Source organism: Equus caballus, chromosome 3, assembly GCF_041296265.1.
Source record: "Equus caballus isolate H_3958 breed thoroughbred chromosome 3, TB-T2T, whole genome shotgun sequence".
Lineage (NCBI taxonomy): Eukaryota > Metazoa > Chordata > Mammalia > Perissodactyla > Equidae > Equus > Equus caballus.
In genome coordinates, this window is record NC_091686.1 from 118376312 (window position 1) to 118395928 (window position 19617).

The 19617-nt window shown below is 48.6% G+C and overlaps 1 protein-coding gene across 13 annotated transcripts in view; it reads left to right on the top strand.

Annotated features, from left to right (window-relative positions):
* The window catches only part of SLC2A9 (solute carrier family 2 member 9), a 225401-nt gene extending 206295 nt beyond the window's left edge, over positions 1-19106 (top strand). For all 13 annotated transcript variants that reach the window (XR_011437222.1, XR_011437223.1, XR_011437224.1 and 10 more), the window contains one exon: positions 16097-19106. Coding sequence is in view for 9 of the 13 variants with exons in the window: in XM_023638351.2 (XP_023494119.1) it covers positions 16097-16348 (252 nt within the window). In the remaining 4 variants the exon portion in view is untranslated. The remainder of the gene's footprint in view (positions 1-16096) is intronic.
* Positions 19107-19617: the final 511 nt, after the last annotated feature.

Sequence of the window (19617 nt, forward strand, 5' to 3'; positions counted from 1 at the left end):
AGGAAGTCAAGCACAGAGTGACATCTGTAGCCCAATACTACTTCCATAAATTTAAAACAGCACTGCAGATTTTCACAAAGACAGATGATAGATGATGATGATGATGAAGAAGAGAAGAAAGATGATAGATAGATAGATAGATAGATAGATAGATAGATGTAGATGGATGTAGATAGATGGGCAGATAGATGGATAGATAGGTAGATATGCATCCAGATAGATAGGTAGGTAGGTAGGTAGGTAGGTAGGTAGATAGATAGATAGATAGATAGATGATAGATAGATAGATAGATAGATGGATAGACAGATAGATAGACAGACAGACAAGAAATATAGGTTGATTGAAGAACATTTATCAAATACTTAAACATGAGTTTGTCCAGAGTTGGGGTGAGAGCATTGCAGGGCAAAAAGAATAGAGTAGAGGTTGAAGATTAAAAGAGGAGAAACAAATGAACAGATACAAATAAGAGAGGAACATTGCACAGTCCAGTACTGACAGTATGTCAAGAGGTGAGGAATATGCTTAACTCGACCCTGTGCACTTGGGGTCGGAGTGCAGTGGGGACGGGGGCTGAAAGAGAGGGAGTGGGAGGAAAATAGCTAAGTAAGTTGAAGCCTCAGGACATGGTAACTGAGGAACAGCCTTGGCGCTTCTCCCACTGACCAGCTGGGGAAGGCTGGAGGTGGAGACTGGAGACGGATCAGCCACCCAGCCTTGCCCCCTGGAGCACTCCAGTAACACCCGCGTGACAGTAATGACATTGTCCCAATAATATCAGTGTTTCGCTGAGCATCTTTTTGTGTTTTGTGCCAAGCCCCAGACCTGATGTTTTATGTACGTTTTCTCGGGAGTGTGGCTCTGAGGGTTCATTCACTCAGCCAGTATTTGAAGCTGGCTGAGCGGGTCCCTTTAAGAGGCTGGAACAGAAGAGCAGTTCTCCGTAGGGACTGTCACTGAGCTGTCTCCTTCCTCTTTTTTTCCTTCCTCCTCCTCCTCCTCTTCCTTTCTTCTGCCTCCTCCTCCTTTTTTCCTGTAAAGTTATGAGGAAATTCTAATTATAAATGATTCAGGTTCACTGTAGAAACTACAAAAATATGTGTTAATGGGTTAATGATGCTGCTTCCTTCTTTTCTTCCAAATATATGTAATTTTTCATATTTATAAAAATTGGAACCAATTTTTTAGTTTTGTTTTTTGCTTTTCTCACCTGATATGATATTATGAGCCTTTCCTTATGCCCATTTTTAAGGAAATTTTGGGGCATTTTTAAAACAAATTCCCTCTCAAAGCAGAGGTCCTGCGAGTTGGGGCATCTCCAGGGTCCCTGGGTTTTCAGGGCCCGTTCAGGAAACGCTGAATGTGTGACTATAGATGCGAGCGGAACGGCCTTGCTGGACACGCTGATAGAGACACCAGTCGAGTGGCCACATTTTGATTTTGTGCAATGTCAGCCTCCTGACCCAAGCCAGGGAAGGCAGCGATGAATCCTTTCCTTTCTGGATGGGAGCTTGCCAAGGCAGAGGGCCAGGCTCCCGGGGCTGCCCTTGGCGATGATGAATGTGTTAGAGAAACGAGGAACTTAGAGGTTCTGACTCACATCTCCCACCCCTGTCGGACCCTCCTATGGGAGCAGCTTCGGCTTGCTGTAGACTCTATGAATGAGCTCTTTCCATTCTGCAGCCCTTCTGGAAGCCATCACAGCCACGATCTAGAGCCATTGTATTCATTTTGGGTTCGTCATAACAAACTACCACACCATGGGAGACTTAGAAATTTGTTTCCTCACAATTCTGGTAGCTCGAAGTCTGAGATAGAGGCCTTGGCAAGGTTGACTTGTTCTGAGCCTTCTCTCTTTTGCTTGCAAATGGCTGTCTTCTCCCTGCGTCCTCACAGGGTCTTCCTTCTGTGTATGTCTGTGTCCTAATCTCCTCTTCTTGTGAGGACTCCGGCCACATCAGATGAGGGTCCACCCTAGTCACCTCACTTTACCTTAGTTACCTCTTGAGAGACCCTAACTCCAAATACAGTCCCATTCTGAGGTCCAGGGGGGTTAGGACTTCAGCATACGAATCTGGGAGGGGCACAATTCAGCCTGTAACAGCCAACCAATGGAACTGCTCAAGGATCTTGATCCTTTCACTCGTTCCAAAGTGTGTCAGCGGCACGTGTATCGCAATCCCAAACAGAGACTGCCAGGAGCCTGGACTTCCTCCTCAGAAAAAAATACCGGAGCCTGCTTGGCTCTGGACAATGGCATGAATCAAACCTGGAGGGTATCACACTCACTGGCAGTGGGGCCCCGGGCCGGCTCCTGAAGCTGTCCAAGCCTCGAGAGGTTCACACAGGGAAATCCTTAACTCTCCGTCACCCCTGGAGAATGAGGCTGTTGAGGTTCTGCGTGCACTTGGAGCAGCCCCCTCCACTGGCTGTGTGCTAGACCCTGACCCCGTCTGAGCACAGACCCAGGGAGAGCTCCACCCCGCCGCTCGCACGAGGGCTGAGGGAGTTCACACGGGTGAAGGGCTGACAGTACTGGCACAGCGGCAGTGCCACAGAAGCACTAGCAATTACTGTTGTCCCCTTCTCGGGTTGCAATAAGTATTAAAATGAGCAAAGGCTCTGTGACAGATGCCGCTGATGCCCCGCCCATGTCCCCTCAGCCTCACCGTCGTCTAGAGACGGTGCTGACAGTGCTACAAACAGTGTCTGTAACAGCCCGTTGGCAGCCCCGGGCCTCCCTGCATTGGGCTTGTCCTCAGCCTGTGGGAGGAGCAGGCAGAAGTGTTGGGGTGGCCACAGCCAGTGCGGTTGGAGGATATGCGCCAACTTCCCCTCCTCGTGTGTGTGGGGGCAACTCTGCTGCGTGGTCCACGTCTCCCGCAGGTCCCCAGAAGAAGCACTGAGTCCCAGTTGGACACTTCCCCTTCGGTCTTAGTTTCCTAGCTGCCATAACAAAGTCCCACAAACTTGGTGGCTTAAAACAGTAGAAACTTCTCCTCTCAGGGTTCTGAAAGCTAGAAGGACAAAATGAAGATGTCAGCAAGGCTTCTGCAGGCTGTGAGGGAGCGAGCTGTTCCCTGGCCTCCTCTCAGCTCACCGTGGCTCTCAGTGTCCCTCGGCCTATAGCTGCATCGCTGCACTCTCTGCCTCGTCGTCACCTGACCTTCCCTGTGTGTGTGCTTCTCCATGTCTCTTTTTATAAGGACACCAGCGATTGGATTTAAGGCCCACCACAATCCAGTATGACCTCACGCTAGCTTGATTACACCTACAGGGACCATTTCCAAACAATACCACATTCACAGGTACTGGGGTTAGAACTGCAACAAATCGTCTGGGGGGCACAATTCAGCCCACAACACCTTCCCTGTCTAGAGTGACCAGGTCATCCCAGTTTGCCCAGGACTGTCCCTGTAAGTCCCACATCCCAGAAAACCCCTTGGTCCCAGGGAACCCAGGACAGTTGGCCACCCTGCCCCCATCTCAGTTCCTCCCCACCAGTGTGCCATGGATCATCTCCCGACGAAGCGCCTTGCCCTCACCCCCTGTCTCAGGCTCTGCATCCGGGACCTCCCCGCCTGGGGCAGGACCTGAGACGCTCGCCCGTCTCCAGGACAGAGGAGCTTGATAAACAGGAGCTGCTGTGGTTGGTTGTTGTTCTGGTTGTCCTCATTTGTCAGGCACTATTTCAGATACAAATGAGACACAGTCTGAGAAACTGCGCAGACTTCGGGGTCAGACTACCTGGCCTTGAGTCCTGGCGATGCCCTCAGCAATTAGGTGAAGGCCAGGCTGCTCAAACGTCCTCTGACTTGACTTGCTCTTTGAGCCGTAATTTTCATGTCTGTGAAACAAGAGAATTGGCCCCAGTTTTGCAGCTGGGATCTCGAAAGAATTGGAAATGAAATCAAGACTTGAGCTCAATGTCTGTCTGTGGACATTCAGGAACGGTTGCTGTCATGATCTGTATTAGTACTGGAAAGGTCGCTTCCTGCCATGCCATCCTAGGGTCACTTGGGAAGAGGAGGCAAGACTGAAAGAGCAATTCATGGAAAGTGCCAGAAGCCTACCCACCCCGTCCTAGCTGAGCCATCCGGGACAAGTTGCCCCTCGAAGCTTGCCTTCTCCCTGTCCTTCCCCCTCTCTCCGACCACCCTGCCCCCTCCTGCAAAATGTCCTACATATGAGGTGGGGTGGGGTGGGCCGCCCTGACCCCTGGGGAGATTAGTGTCATGCTCTGTCTCTGCCCTCAGTCACAGGCTGCCTCTTCCTCTGGGCCTTTGCCGTGGTCAGCATCAGCGTGTCCCTTGGGTGGTTCATTGTAAAGGCCTGCACACGACTCGACGTCTGCCATTAGCACCAATATTTCCTGCTTTGGAGAAAATTGCATGCAGTGCATGTCTGCTTGATTCCACCAGAGTTATAAAATTCCGTTTGAGTTCAATTAAGTCTGGAAAAGAGAAAATGATTCTTTTCAACGTGAAAAATATTGAGTCATATCCCAAATGCCTATGCAAAGCGATGGGGAGAGCTGATCTAGGAGGGCGGGATCTAAGGCAAACCACTGCCCCTCGCCTCTCGGGCGGTCCAGGTGATGCTCCTCGGTCTGAAGGCAGGAAGGAATGGCTTTCGCTTACTCGGCCTCTTCCGGTGCCAGCATCACGCTGGGCCCTGGAGGCCGGGCAGTGAACAGCGGGGGCAGAGTTCTGCCCTAACATTTCAGAAAGAACAGACGTGCCCATCATGGGACAGGTGTAGTCTGCGCTTCACAGCAGGACGTGAATTGGGGGGCCTAATGGGGCTGACCAGTGCAGGGACCTTTCAAGCTGAGATTGAGGAAGTAAGGTGCGGAGGGAGGTGATGCCCGGAAGGGAGAAGGAAGATGCTGGCAGGAGCCCTGGGTGGGCATGAGCAGGCATCCGAGGGACTGAGAGGATTGCGGGTCATTCTGAGGGAGCACGGGGAGGCTGAGGTCACAGCCCCCAAGGCACTGAGGGCATGAGAGGCATTCGGGATTCATCTGAAGGACTGTTGGAAGCCACTGCGTGATTTAGAACATGATCCATTTTGCACTTTTAAAAGAACTCTTTGGCTGCCCGGTAGGAACCAGATTTAGTGTAGAGGCAGGAAAAATGGATGCTAAGATGATAGAAACCAAAACACTGGTTAATTCTCTGTATGTTCGGGAGAGCATTGACCAGAAAATGGCGTAAAGAACTTTCTGGAGTGGGGGAAATGTTCTACATCTCGTTAGAGGGGTTAGTTACACAGGGATATACTTTTCTCCAAACTCATTGAACTGGACACTTAAGATCTGTGCGGCTTATTACATGTAAGTTTTATCTTGCTTAAAAAAATTGTGTGTCTTACAAGAAAAATATGTTTCAAGGGAAAGTTATCAGGACTTAGTAGCAAAGATAGGCAGAGAGGGAGGAATTCGTCAAAGGTGGTTGCAGGTGTCGGTCTTGGGCGAGTGGGAGGATGGCAGCACCATTCCAAGGACAGGTGGAGGAAGGGCAGCCTTGCCAGGGAGAGGGGGAGGCTTCGAGAGATGTGGGCAGAGTTGTCAAATGTGGCTTCCAGCAGGGCATACTGAGTTGAAATGTCACCAGGCAGCCACGGGGCTGTGTCTGCCACAAAGATTCTTGGGCAGCCCCAACAAAGTCTTAAGTGTACATATGACAGTGACTTGGGAGCCACAGAGCACACGGGAGATGTAAGTTGTCACTAGGATCTCTGCTCTCTTCCACCTTCCGCCAGAAACATCCTAATGTTTCAAGTCTACTTTGCTGGTAAAGTGCAGCAGCCTCACCTTTTAAAGCTCTTTGCAGAATCCGACTTACATGTGTGAGGCACCTGCCTTCCCGTCACTTCTTAAGTAGGGGTCCTGGCACTGACTCCTCCAGGATTTTGGTGTGAATCACCAATGAGCCAGTGTTCCCGTTCTGTGCCTGGAGGTGGAAACTAAGCAAAATTATGTTTTTGTCACATCATGAGACTCTAACTTGGACCGCCTTTTGTACCTCATGCATCTCCATAAAAGTCCTCTCATTTCGTTCATTTGTCCGCTCATTCAACGTACTTTATTAAGAAAATGCTTCCAGTGAGCCAGGCACTGTCTAGGGCTGGGGGTACAATGGAGAGCAGATGACGCGGATCCCGCCATCATGGAACTTACCACCCAAGCCAGGTTGTATAACCTGGGGCCTGTGGACACCAGAGGGCCTATGGGCGAACTTCAGCAAGATCATGAAATGCCCTCACGCCAGAAAAAGTGTTGAAAATGCCAAGCGTATGAGCTTCTCCTTTTTGTGGAGGAGGGGATTCATAGCTTTTTGTCAGGTTCTCAGAGAGGCATCTTGCACCTACTGGACAGTCCTTCCTCCGTCAGCTGGAGTCCCACACGGCTGCAGCCTCCGCACCTCTCGTCCTTCAGGGCAGGTGTCTATTGAAACGCAGGTGAACACACCAGCCTGCACGCCCCATCCACCCACATCCTAGATATACTCAAAATAAAGAGAAATGTTCCACCTGCTAGAAAACAAGGAGGGGTGTCATGGTTGTACCCATAATTGTGAGTACATCTCCAGAGGGTGGATGGGGTGAACTGATGGAGGGAATCTGGCCCCAAACGCATCCAGAACAGGACGGCTGAGTAAGGTGGAAGTAGCCCCAGGGCACAGGGAGCAGGGGACTGGTTAGGTCGCGTCACCAGGAGTGGCCAGAGAAGGAATAGAGGCAAAATTCCCAGACCTGCGGAAAGACGAGTCCTCTGCATGAACGGGCCCACCTCACGCACTGCAAATCGGCTGCAAAGGATGCCTTTCCAGACAGTGACGTGCAATTTAAGAGCACTGGAGTTAAAAAGAAAACCCTAGAAGTTCCATAGGGAAAAGGCAGACAACCTGAAAAGAAATGACAATCAGATGACATCACACTTCTCCTGAGCGAGACTCTACCCGGAGGGTAAGGAGCACTGTCTTCAGCCTTGAGAGGAAAATATTCTGAAATTAGAAATCAGTACCTTCATGGATAAGAGAGGGGAGAGGGCGTTTTCAGACCTGAGAGACCTATAAAGCTTACCACCCACCATCAGCCAGCTGTGGCCTAGGGAACTGGCCTGGACGTATGTGTAATAACTTACTGGGTGCGCCACGACGCCAAAGCCTGGCCACCCGGAGCCAGTTTGCCAAGTGGTTAAGATCATAGACTTTGGATTTGCAGCCTAACACTAACCAGACAGGAGGCCCTGGGCAAGCTGCTAAACTCCTCTGAGTACAGAGAACTTCGCCCAGTATTGGGCCCGGAATCCCCAACAAATATGGCTGAGGACAAACATGAGTATTAGTAATATTGGCAGTGCTCCCAGGAGAGCCCAGGCCAAAGGCTGGCCCACCTCCTCCTCACATGTCTGTTGTAGAGACAAATCATTTCAAATATCCTTTCTTCTTGACTTGTCCATTCCAATAGCAAAGTATTTGAATTTGCCCGTTTCAACCGCATATCCTTTATTTCACAGCCTAGATCCAGGTTTGGTAATTATGCAGTCATAAAATGATAGGCTGTTGGAGCTAGAGGTATTTTGGTCTGCTCAGATTGCCCTAACAAAATGTCATAGACTGGGGGCTTAAACAACAGAAATTTATTTTCTCCCAGTTCTGGAGGCCGGAAGTGCGAGGTCAAGATGGCAGCAGGGGTGGTTGCTGGCGTAAGCCCTCTTCCTGGCTTGCAGGTGGCCCTTTGCATTGTGGCCTCACATGGCCTTTCCTCGAGGTGTGCACTTGGAGGGAAAGACACTCTCTCTCTTCCTCTTCTTAGAAGGCCACTAGTCCTGTTAGATTAGGACCATCCTTATGACCTCATTTAACCCTAATTACCTCCTAAAAGCCCCGTCTTTAAATATGGTCACATTGGAGATTAGGGCTTCTTCATGTCAATTTGGGGGGACACAATGCAGTTCATAACAGGAGGGAAACTTAGAGACGGAGTGATTCATTTGTTCCGTAAATCTCCATGGAACACCTGCTATCATCCATGCACCGGGCCACAGCGATGGGCAAAACCAGACATGACCGCCTGCCCTCCTGAGAGCACAGTCCAGCAGGAGACCGTCACTGATCAAGCAGTCACACACCTAACTCTGCAAGATGGAAGGAAGGTGGACAGACCTAGGAGAGATGATGATCGAGGGCCCGGGCCTGGGTGCAGGGCACACTGCCTGGAGAACGAGAGCAGAGATCAGAAAGACAACAGGAGTTGAGAAGGTGAAAAGTCGGGGAAAGAGGGAACAGCAAGTGCAGACGCCCTGAGTCAGCAGGAAGCATGGTGGGAGGTGGGAGGGAGGAAGAGCCCATGTGAAGGAAGCACAGGGAGCAGGAGTGGTGGAGAGGAGGAGACCTCATCAATTTTCAGGGCAAGCTAAGGACGTTGGTCTTCATCCCAAGAGCAACAGGAGGAGACTGAGGAGTTTTAAGCAGAGGGCTGGCATGACCAAGGGATGTTGTTTTGGTTTGTGTGGGTTTTTTTGTGAGGAGGACTGGCCCTGAGCTAACACCTGTTGCCAATCTTCTTCTTCTTGCTTGAGGAAGATTGGCCCCAAGCTAACATCCATGCCAATCCTCCTCTACCTTGTATGTGGGTCACTGCCACAGCATTGCTTGACCAGTGGTGTAGATCAGGGCCAGGATACAAATCCCCAAACCCAGGGCGCGAAAGTGGACTGCCTGAAACTTAACCACTACGCCACTGGGCCAGCCCCCCAAGGTTTGTTTCTGAAAGACTCTTCAGGTGCACTGTGAAGAACAGAATGAGGAGAGGCCCCCTGGGTGGGGGACACCAGTTAATAAGGTGAGAGGCAGTGGTCCCTTGGGTGAGGCAGAGGTCAACAAGCGGCCCACCACCTGGATTATGTTTTTAAATAAAGTTTTATTGGAACACCGTCATGCACATTCATTTATGTATTGTCATCTTCAGTTGCCTTCCCACGGCGAGGGCAGAGTCCAGTGGTCCTGACAGAGACCGAATGGCCCTTTGTAGAAAAAGTTTGCTGAGCCCTGGGCTAGACTTCCAGAGTGGAGGTGCCAAGGGAGGCTAGACTAGGGACCTGTATAAGGAAAGAAACAGCCCAGGACTTGGTGGCTGGATCCCACACGACCGCTGGGGGGACAGGAGTCGTCCCAGGTGACGATCAGGTTTTCAGCTGGCATAGTCGAGCCTCAAACGCTGTCATCTACCCTGTGCACAGACAGGCAGAGGAGCCAACACTTACGTAATGCTGGGTGCCAGGCGCTGTTCTCCACATGCTACAGTTAACTCATGTAAGAAAACAGACTGAGGGCTGGCCCGTGGCCAAGTGGTTAAGTTCACGTGCTCTGCTTTGGTGGCATGGACCTACACCGCTCATCAAGTCAAGGTGTGACAGCATCCCACATAGAGGGACTAGAATGACCTGCAACTAGGATACACAACTACATACTAGGGCTTTGGGGAGAAAAAAAACGAAGAGGAAGATTGACAACAGATGTTAGCTCAGGGCCAATCTTCCTCACCAAAAAATATACCTTAAAAAGAAAAAAAGAAAGTCTGTGCCAGACACTGTGGTGGGTTCTTGGGACCCAGAGAGGAGTGACATGTGCCCCCAATCTCAAGGAGATCACAGTTGGGATGCGGCCGACTCGAAAATATGGGACGTGCCCAGGAGAGGTTTGTGCGTGTAAAGGTCTCACAGAGAAGACTCGTTTGGACCTAGCGTGGAGGATGAAAGAGTTTTCTCAGTATAGAAGAGGATACTTTTTGAGTCTCCAACGTGACCATATTTGGAGATGGGGCTTTTAGGGGTAATTAGGGTTAAGTGAGGTCGTAAGGATGGGGTCCTAATCCAGTAGGACTAGCGGCCTTATAAGGAGAGGGCGAGAGAGCCTCTTTCCCTCCAAGAGCGTGGAAGAGGCCACCCTTGCTCTTTCCGTGAGCATCCGAGTCTTCTCGTTTGCTTGCTGTATAAAGCGTCACCGTGAATAACCCGGTACCGTGTTCGAGAGCGTCAGTGCTGACGGGAACATGTGCTGCCTGCTGCAAGGAGGCCGACGAGGTCAGTTCTCCCAGGGGCGTGGCCCATACTGCAAGGATTACTCACTCTAACTCAGAACGCTTTCTCCTGTTGATAGTCCGGTTGAATGGCTACTTCTAAATTTAACCCAGAATTACATAGGGTTATAATTTTGTTACCTCTGGAGCGCGTGGCTTTTTGTGGGTAGACTTCCAGGCGGCGCCCGTGCCCCGCACATCTACGCAGCTGATCTGGAAAGGGATGCAGGCGCTCCTTTGTCACAGCGCACAGCATCGTTCCAGCAACGTGCTGTGCGTCTGCTCTCCTCATTTGAGGAAGTTGCTGGCTTTAAAGAGCTGCTGCGTTTTCACATGATTCTGATAAACGGGAGTAGAAGAAAGCTGAGATTTCTCTTTAATATCAAGGACGTTTTTCCTAAAAATAGCACTTTGGCAAAATTGCCTTATATTTTTAGCATTATTTGGCAGTATAGTGCATTCTCAAAAGAAATTTTTTTCTCTGTATCAGAGAATATGAGCATTTTCATGACCATTTCTAATAACACAGAAGGTATATTTAGAGAAGTGGAGTAACTCTAGCCAATAGCTTTTATGTAAGATGGAGAAGGGGTGTTCGCCGGGTGAGAGGGCCCAGCACCTACACCTGATGAGGTGCTAGGCTGTCTCTCCTACTTCCCTTCCCTCTGGGGTCCTGGGGGATCAGAGGGCCAGCTGCCTGCCTCCGCCCTCTAGACTGTTCCACAGCTAAACCACTTGCGGGGTGAGCCCTGTGGCCTGGGGGATTTTTTCAAATTGAAGTTTTATATTTGCCCCCAGCCTTATAGCTTTCTTCTTGGTAAAATTCCATTCAATACTTGTTCACCAGGAGTGAATTCCTGCTTGATTTCAGGCTCCTTCATATATACTATAATACATGGTATATACATATATAAATTTTTATTATAATTATGAAATACGTTATATGCAAAAGAGTATGAAATGCATCATCTATACAAAGAGAATAATTTTATTCTTGTAATTATAGAATACATGATATATAAAAATAGTAGGAAGGTAATCGGTGTACCTCCTCAGCCAGCCTAAGCCTTTGGAAGGCCCGGGGGGCCTCGCCCTGACCCCAGGGAACCAGGAGCAAGGATTCTGTACTAATCGTTCTATTGGTTTTCTTTACAGTTTCACACTCATATTGATGCTCCCCTGAACAATCTAGTGTTTTGCTTTGTCTGCTTTTTGTGTTTATATAGAGAGAATCATCGTGAAGGTATTTTTCTGGGCCTTGTTCTTTACTCTTCATGTCTTCTTGAGCGCTATCCGTGTTGAGATGCGTAGCTATGGGCCATTGGTTTTCACTGCTCTGTGGTAGTCCTTTGTCTGCGTGGACCCCGATTTATTTATCCCTTCTCCTCCCCGTGAGCATGTGAGTCGTTTCCCATTTGCTCGCTCTACAAACAGCGTTACCGTGAACATCCCAGGACAGCGTGCAAGAGCTTCTGTGCCGACGGGAGTGCTGGCTGTCCACCGTGCAGTGAGGAAGCCACTAGCCGGGCGGGACTGTTGAGCGCCCCAAATGTGGCTCGTGCAGCTGAGGAACTGAACTTTTAATTAATTTCAATTCAAACGGCATTGCTCTGGAACATACGTACCCGGAGTGTCATTGCTGGGTCATAGCACGCACAACTTCCCCTGGACTCGGTAGTGCCAAGGTGTTCTCCAAAGTCATTACAGCTCTTTACGGTGTCACCCACAGGTATGAGAATTCGTATTGCTCATCAACACTTCGTGTTGCATCGTTGGGCTTTTTACATTTTTGCTCACCTGATAGGTGTGAAACGGTATACATTACAGTTTTAACTTGTGCTATCCTGAATTGCTAAGAACAACGAGCAGCTTTCCATCAGCGTGTTTGCTATTTGTATTTGCTCTTCCGTGAAATGTGTGTTCATCCCCTCCGCCCTTTTATCTGTCAGGCCATCTTTTTCTTATGGGCTCCTAAGAGTTGTCTTGTTAATTTGGGTATTCATTCTTAGCTGTGTGTCACAACACCTTCCCTCCGTCTGTGGTTCTTGTACTCTCTTGATGGTGCCTTTTGAGGAATAGACGCTCTGAGTTTCAAGTAGCCAGATTTTATCGATTTTCTCACTTATGGACTAAGCTTTATGAATGTGAAAGTGTTTTACGGAAAACCTTGAATGTGGTTAAGTCTGTTTTATGAACAGGGAAAATAAGGCCCAGACGGGCTGTGGGCGCTTCCCGGGGTCACGGGAGGGGCTGGGTATTTGGTGGAGTGGGGTCTGGAATGGAGGTCTGTCGATTCTTCGGCAGCGTGCTTCCCACTGCAGACAGGCTGCCTCTCAACTCCTCGCTCAGGGGGCACCGGACAGACCCTCCCACACCGGCAGTAACTCAGGCGTGGTGGAGTAACCTCTCAGGAGCAGCGGGGCACAAAGCGGATTCTGAGCTGTTTTGAGGTAAAGGAGGAGACAGGAAAAAAGGACATTCTCTGTGCCCGGCATTTTGCCGGACAGATTGCATCTAATGAAGTTGCCCAAGGAAGGCAGACAGAGAGAGACAGTGACCTCCGGGTCAGGCCGACCTGGGTTCAAATCCAGGGGCAGCCGTCACCAGCTGGCTGACTGCAGGCCAATCCCTCACCTCTTCTGACCTCCATTTCCTCACCTGGGAGAGGAGGTTAAGAAGACCTACTTCCCAGCTGCGGGCGGGGACACTGTAGGATCCCAGTACCCTTTCACTCCCCAGCGCTCACACACAACAGCGAGGGAGGCGTGATAAATAATGGAGAGAGGGCGAGCTCCCCGTCAGGCCGACTTCAGTGTGAGTCCTGACTCATTTATCCCTTCGTGGCCTTGGACCTGTTTCAGAACCTCTCTAATCCTCAATTTCTTTTTTTTTTTTAATGGAAATAAACATGGCTGTATCACAGTGTGGGCTGTGGGCGTCAGATGAGATAATGTCTGTAATATTGCTGGCACTCAGGAGGTGCTTCATAAGTGCATTTCTCTTCCCAGATTATATGCAATCACGTACTTGCAGTAATGCCAGGTTGTTGCATGATTGCCGGCATGGAATCATTTAGGTCAGATACTAGCAAATGTCCCTTGGCTGCCAGGCACACAGTGAATTCCAGCTCCCAGCCATGTGGCTCCCTGCATCCATGCAGTGCTCTCAGCCCTGCTCCAGCGCTGGCAGGACCTTCTGTTTGAACATCGGGGCTTGGCGTGGCCTGAGGGTTTTTCCCCCGTTGATTCTTCAGCCAGGTGTCTCCTTGTCCTCTCTCCCGTCCTTACTTTCTGAGCCATGAGCACAGTGTGACACACATTGCTCTGGGCTTAGACTGCCAGACTTGAATCAGCTTTGCCTCTCGGGCCAAAAGCGCTGGACTGACAACTTCCCCCCTCAGTCTCCTCGTCTGTAAGATAGGAGCAGTGCCACAGGGCTGGTGCCAACGTTAAACCAGTCAACGGTCCCAGCTGACTGAGAGATCAATAATCAGTGCCACTGTCAGCATTAGGCTGGCCCTTCCTGTCCCCCAGCCCAAACCCTATTCCAGCCCCGCTCGTCCTAGCAGTGTGACCCTGGGCAAGCAGCATGACCCCCTCTACCTTGATTTCCTCCTCTGTAAAGAGGGACCAAATGGGCCTGTTTCCCCATTGCAGGAATGAGCACACTTATAAAAGATGCTCACTTTGAGGAGTTCCTTCTCTCCTCTCACTTCATAAGCCGGCCTCACCAACACCCCTTATTCAGGAGCACGTGTCTGCAGAGCCGGTTCCAGGATTATGGAATTCTAGAATTCTGGAATTCTACCTGTATGAGTGTGTGTCTGCTGCAGGCTCCATCCCTCCATAAGAGTGGTCACTGAAGGGGAAGGAGAGCCAGCTGGACTTTTCATCTGGGGCCAGTGGGGAGGAGCCTGTGCCCAGGAGGCGGGCCCTCTCACCTGGCCTCCCCATACCTTTGCCCCCTGAAACTCCTGAGGGGGGCAAGTGTCCTTTCCCAGGATGACTGTAATAGCCACAGGGTTCTTAACGCAGTTCCATGAAATTGTGAGAAAAATCCTAGTGCCACTGATCGAGTCTTGGGAAAGGAAGCCAAGCAGGTGGCAGCCCTGAAGGTGGCAGAGAAGTCCCAGACAGCTGCAGGTGCAGCCTGGGTGGGGAGGGAGCCTCTCTGAGCCTCAGTTCACTCATGCATTCAATAAACATTTGTTGAGTGCCTCCTATGTGTCAAGCACTCTTTTGGGTTCTGGTAACACAAGAAAAATAACAGCTCCTGCCCTGTCCTTTGGCTTAGCAGGATCACTCCGGCTTCTCTCTTGAGAAGAATCTTAAGGGGCAGGGGAGAAGTAGGGAAATAAGTTGAAAAGCTATTGCAATAATCTGAGCAAGAAATGATGGTGGCTTGCCCCAAAATGGTAGCAGTAGAAGTGGTGACAAGCACTAGGATCCAGAATATATTTCAAGACACAGCCAACATGACTTCCTGATTGATAAGATGTGGATGGGAGAGAGAAAGAGGGGCCAGCTCTGCCTCTGAGTGTTTGGTTGGCCTAAGCAAATAGAAGGATGGAGGTGCCATCAGCCGAGATGGGGAAGACCAGAGCAGGAGCAGTTTCTGAGGCTCCCTTTGGGACTTGATAAGTCAGATGCCCATTCAGCATGCAATGGGGATATTGAATGCCATGTTGGACATATCTCATTTAATCTCCCAAACGATATGTGGTCTGTATCACTGTGGCAGAAATGAGGAAACTTCAATCAGTGGATTCAAGTTCTGTCCCAAAATGGCACATCTTAAGTGTTGGCACAGCATGTAAATAATGGAGCCAGGATTTGAAACTTACCCAACTGACTGCAGAGCCCACACTCTGCCTTCTCTGTGCTGCTCATGGAATCTGTGGACAAGGGGAAGGTACCTACCCTCAGAGCTAAGATCTCCCAGGTGTGGGACATTTACTACATCCAGAACTGTTCTATGGGCTTTAAAGGTAGTATCCCGCTTAATCCTTCCAACAACCCCATAAGTACCATTATTATCCTCATTTTGCCGCTATGGAAACTGACGCCCAAAGAGCCTCAGATTCAGTGAATGGTGGATCTGAGATGTGATGCAGACATCAAGCTCTTAAGTACTATGTTATACTCCAAAAATAAATGTCAAATCAAAGAATAGCATGGAATTGACTGAAGTCAAGATATTGCTTCCTGTAAAGTATCATTCAAAAACAGGGTCACCTTATCTTTGAATCAACAGACATTTGTTGTGTGAAAAAGCCGCAGTCCTAACGACTGGAAGCCGTAAAGTCTTCTATTTAACAAACATTTAGTGAGCAACTGCCAGGCTCTGTGCGAGGCCCCATAGCTGCTGCCTGAGTCACTGAGAAGCTCAAGGTCTAGTGCAGTTGGCAGTCATTCTAGTCCAGGCATTAGGTGTCGTAATCAGGACACATGAAACAGAGTGATTGCATTCTACGTTTCTCTTCTTTCATGTCTCTTATTTGTACACGGCTATATCCGAGTGTCAGTTAGTGAGTATCTTTTGCGTAGTAGGAAAAATGGTATTATCTTGGCCTAGTCTATGCTCCATAATTTTCTTTTGAACTAGGGAATTTCGCTCCCCTTTTGACATACTTTTCTCAAGTGTATATTGTGGGGGAGAAGGAGAATGTGGTTAATGGTAAATATGAACTTAAGATAATGTTCAGCAAGTATTACATTTTGCTTTCAGGATTAATTCTTATATGCCTAGTTTTCAAGAAAAATAAAGACTGCCATTTCCTCATCTTTGCCAGGGTTTGAAGTTGATTTATTCCTGCCTCCTGTGAGAGCATCTTATCTAGACGTTTATAAGGCACATTTGCCTATGGATGCAGCATCACACATGTGGTGTTTTATCCAGGAATATTGATACATGAATTGGGATCTATAAAAAAAAAATCTATCCAGAAATGATTTTGCAGCCGGGTTTGTGACTGTCTATTTGATGTTTTTTATCTCTGCCTTTCCACAGAAAAGTCTGGACACCTACTGTTTCCTGGTCTTTGCTGCAATCTGCCTCACAGGTGCTGTCTATTTCTATTTCGTCCTCCCTGAGACCAAAAACAGAACCTATGCAGAAATCAGCCAGGCATTCGCCAAAAGGAACAAGGCATTCCCACCAGAGGAGAAGATCGACTTAGCTGTAACTGACGACAAGATGATTGGGAAGCCTGAACCGGACTCCTCCACCCTGGACAGCTACGTCAAAAACGGGGTTGTGTAGATGGATGATCGCACCGCTTCAGGAAACCAAAGATTTCCTCTGAATTTAACATTTTTAAGTGTTTAAAAATAAGCCTTTGCTAATCTAACCCTGCAACCATTTGGGCTTTCAGGAAGCTGGAAAGAATTACCCCATGTTTTGGCAGACCCAACATTCTTCTGTATAGGTCACCTGCCTTCTTCATGACTTGGCCTATGGCTTCAAAATGAAATTGGAGAAATAGAATTTGAATGCTTTCTCGAAGGAGAACAGTATGGCTTGACCGAAGGCCTGACGGACTGGAACTCACAGGCTGAACCCTAGTCTCAGCCCTTCTCATAAGTAGCCTTGAGCTGCCCTTGACCTGGATCCTGAAGCCTCAGTGGACCCCTGGCTTTGGTCCTGGATGAAGGTTTCAGAATTCAGTGGGGAGACTCCCCCATCTCCTAATAAATGCCTGTTTCCAATCTTTGGCTCTGCCTTTTGGATCTCAGGCTCAGGAGGGCCTGAAACCAACCCACCGTCCTCCAGGTTCTGCCTTTCCCGGGCTATGTGCCCGTGGGGCTCAAGACCTCCAGCCCCACAACATCTTCACATGAGAGTATCAGATGTGTCGTAAAAGGCATAGAGCGGGTCAATATGTGGAAAACCTGGAGAGGCAGAGGTATGAAGTCACTTTCCAGGAGCAGGGCCAGGGACTGCAAATCAAACTCTGATCATTTGAAAAAACAATATTAAGAATAAGAGTATTAAGCTCTGAAGCTAAACCTAGACTTGGAGAGGAAGCACATTGTGACTGATTGGTGATGTCTGCCACAGGTGCAAGAGTGGGAATGTCACAGAGGCACCCCATGTTTGCCAATCATGGAGGAGATTTATGCGAAAGATAGTGTATTGTGGTTCTCCAGAGGAAAAGAATATGTATAATTTGTTGTGAGGAATTGGCTCATGTGATTATGGAGGCTGAGAAGGCCCACAATCTGCCATCTGCATGCTGGAGATGCAGGAAGGCTGGAGGCCTGAGAATCAGGAGACCCAGTGGTGTGAGCTCTTGTCCAGGTCCAAAGGCCTGAGAACCAGGAGCCTGATGGTGTAAGTTCCAGTCGCAGGGCAAAAGAAAAGCGATGTCCCAGCTCAAGCGGGCAGGCTGAGGGCAAATCTTCCCTCCTCTGCCAGTTTTCTCTTCAGGCCCTCAACGGGTTGGATGAGGCCCACCCACATTGCAGAGAGCAATCTGCTTTACTCAGTCTACAAATTCAAATGCTAATCTCATCCACAGGAACCCTCACAGACCTGCCCCAAAGTGGTGTTTAACCAGCTGTCTGGACATCCCATGGTCCAGTCAAGTTGGCACATAAAATTAAGCGTCACAAGTCCACCCCTTGTCGACTTGGCACCTATATACATCTCCTTAAATCATACTTAATCTTCAAATAAAGACAATAATGAGGTCGTAACTCCACCTAACGTGATACAACTATCCTGCCTACAACTGAAAACATATTAGCCCCTTCCCCCAAAAGGAGATAAAGTCCTTGAGTGAGGTTCTCTTCTCCTTGATATCCCATAACTTAAGTACTATGATGTAAAATTAACAAACTTGAATTTTATGACCTAAAATCAACACATCTTGTGTTACATGGTAAGGGAATAAAAGAGGAAAGAAAACAAAGATATTGTTAGATAGACAAACAGATACACAAAGTATTCATAACAAAATAAGGAGGAAATCCTCAGGACAATTACAGTCCTCATTTCTATAAGTGGTCATGTGGTCATAGCTGGTGTTGATAAACACCTTCTTCCACTAGCCACTCTGCGTTCCTTTTGCCTTCAGCAAGCACCTCAGCTGGTCATGGTTCTTTACCTGGTGGAGTGACCAAAACCATTCTTGAAGGGTCTGGGCTGTTAGTAGTCCTGCCTGAATTAGATTGTTGTAGTTTTCCATTTCCTTTAATCACAGGGCATGGTGATACTGAGAGACGCCCAAAGGGATCTCCTGTGTCCCAGACACACTCTCCCTTCCCGCCATTGTGGAGTAGCAGCCAATTTCCCCTTGGTAGTTAGGATCACTCGCCCCAGCCGGCACAGTAACTCCCTTTCACTGTTTGCACCCATGACCCAGTCAAGTTAACGTGTAAAATTAACCATCACAGACAGTGAGTTCTCCATTACTCACAGTGCTCAAGCAAAGGTTGAGTGATTGCTTGTCTTGACTGTTGTTGTTAGGGAAATCTGTGTCAATGTTGGAAGAAGTTGCTAGGAGTAGATATGTTTAAGGACTCTTCCAACCCTTATGTTCTAGGGTTGTTTGGGTCGGAACAACTTGCAGCGTGCCGTGATAATGCCTGCCTTGTGGGTTGGGTGATGCCCTACACTTGCCTCCAGAATGAAACAAACATAAGTGCCCATATGTAGATGAAAGTGCATGTGAATTAGCACCTGTGTGTTTGAATTTAGCATGTCGCAGTAGGAGTGGAGCCAGAGGGGAGGGGAAAGGCTCTGGACCTAGCAACCCCACTGGAATCCCTTCGTTTTTTTCTGACCATTCTGGACAAAGGCAGCCGTGCCAAAATCTGAGTTCTGATTTTCCTCTCCTACTGAATATTTTTTCATCACTGGTCTTCTCCTTTGGTTGATTGCCAGTTCAGTACACCATAGCATCCAGCTTTGGTTTGGCTGAAAAATTTGGACAGTGTTTGTCAATATGGTGAGAAAGTGAAATGTGAGTACAAGAAGTACCTGAGACCAAAAAGGCCAAATAAAGTATAAAAAGAAATAGGAGCTTTTGAGTGTTCTCTTTCATTTGCAGACTTGAGTGTTTAGTCACTAAATATTTACTAGGTGCCTACCATGGACCAGGCATGAGGTGGGCACTGGGAATACAGCAGTGAGCAACAGTCCACTGCCCTTGGCTGCCTTAGCTCGTGTCCACCACAGAAGAGTGAACATCAAAGAAGCATTAACGAGAAAGTGAAATCAGTGCCGGGGCCGGGGGGACATGGCGTTATAGGAACATGTAACAGGGCCACCTAGTCTGAGGTTGGGGTGAGAGAGGAGAATCAAGAAAGCTTTCCAAAATAAGTACAGAAGTGGAAGGGGAAACGACATGACCATCAGGCAATAGGACTGGAATTGTACGTTACTACATTTGAAAAGTTAGAACAACATTAAGTAAATTTTTAAAAAATAATAAGACACTCATAATTTCATATGCTTCAATTTCTCTGACACTATCCTTTCAAATTTTACACATCTCTGTCCATTTCTGGCCCATTATTTAACCTGTT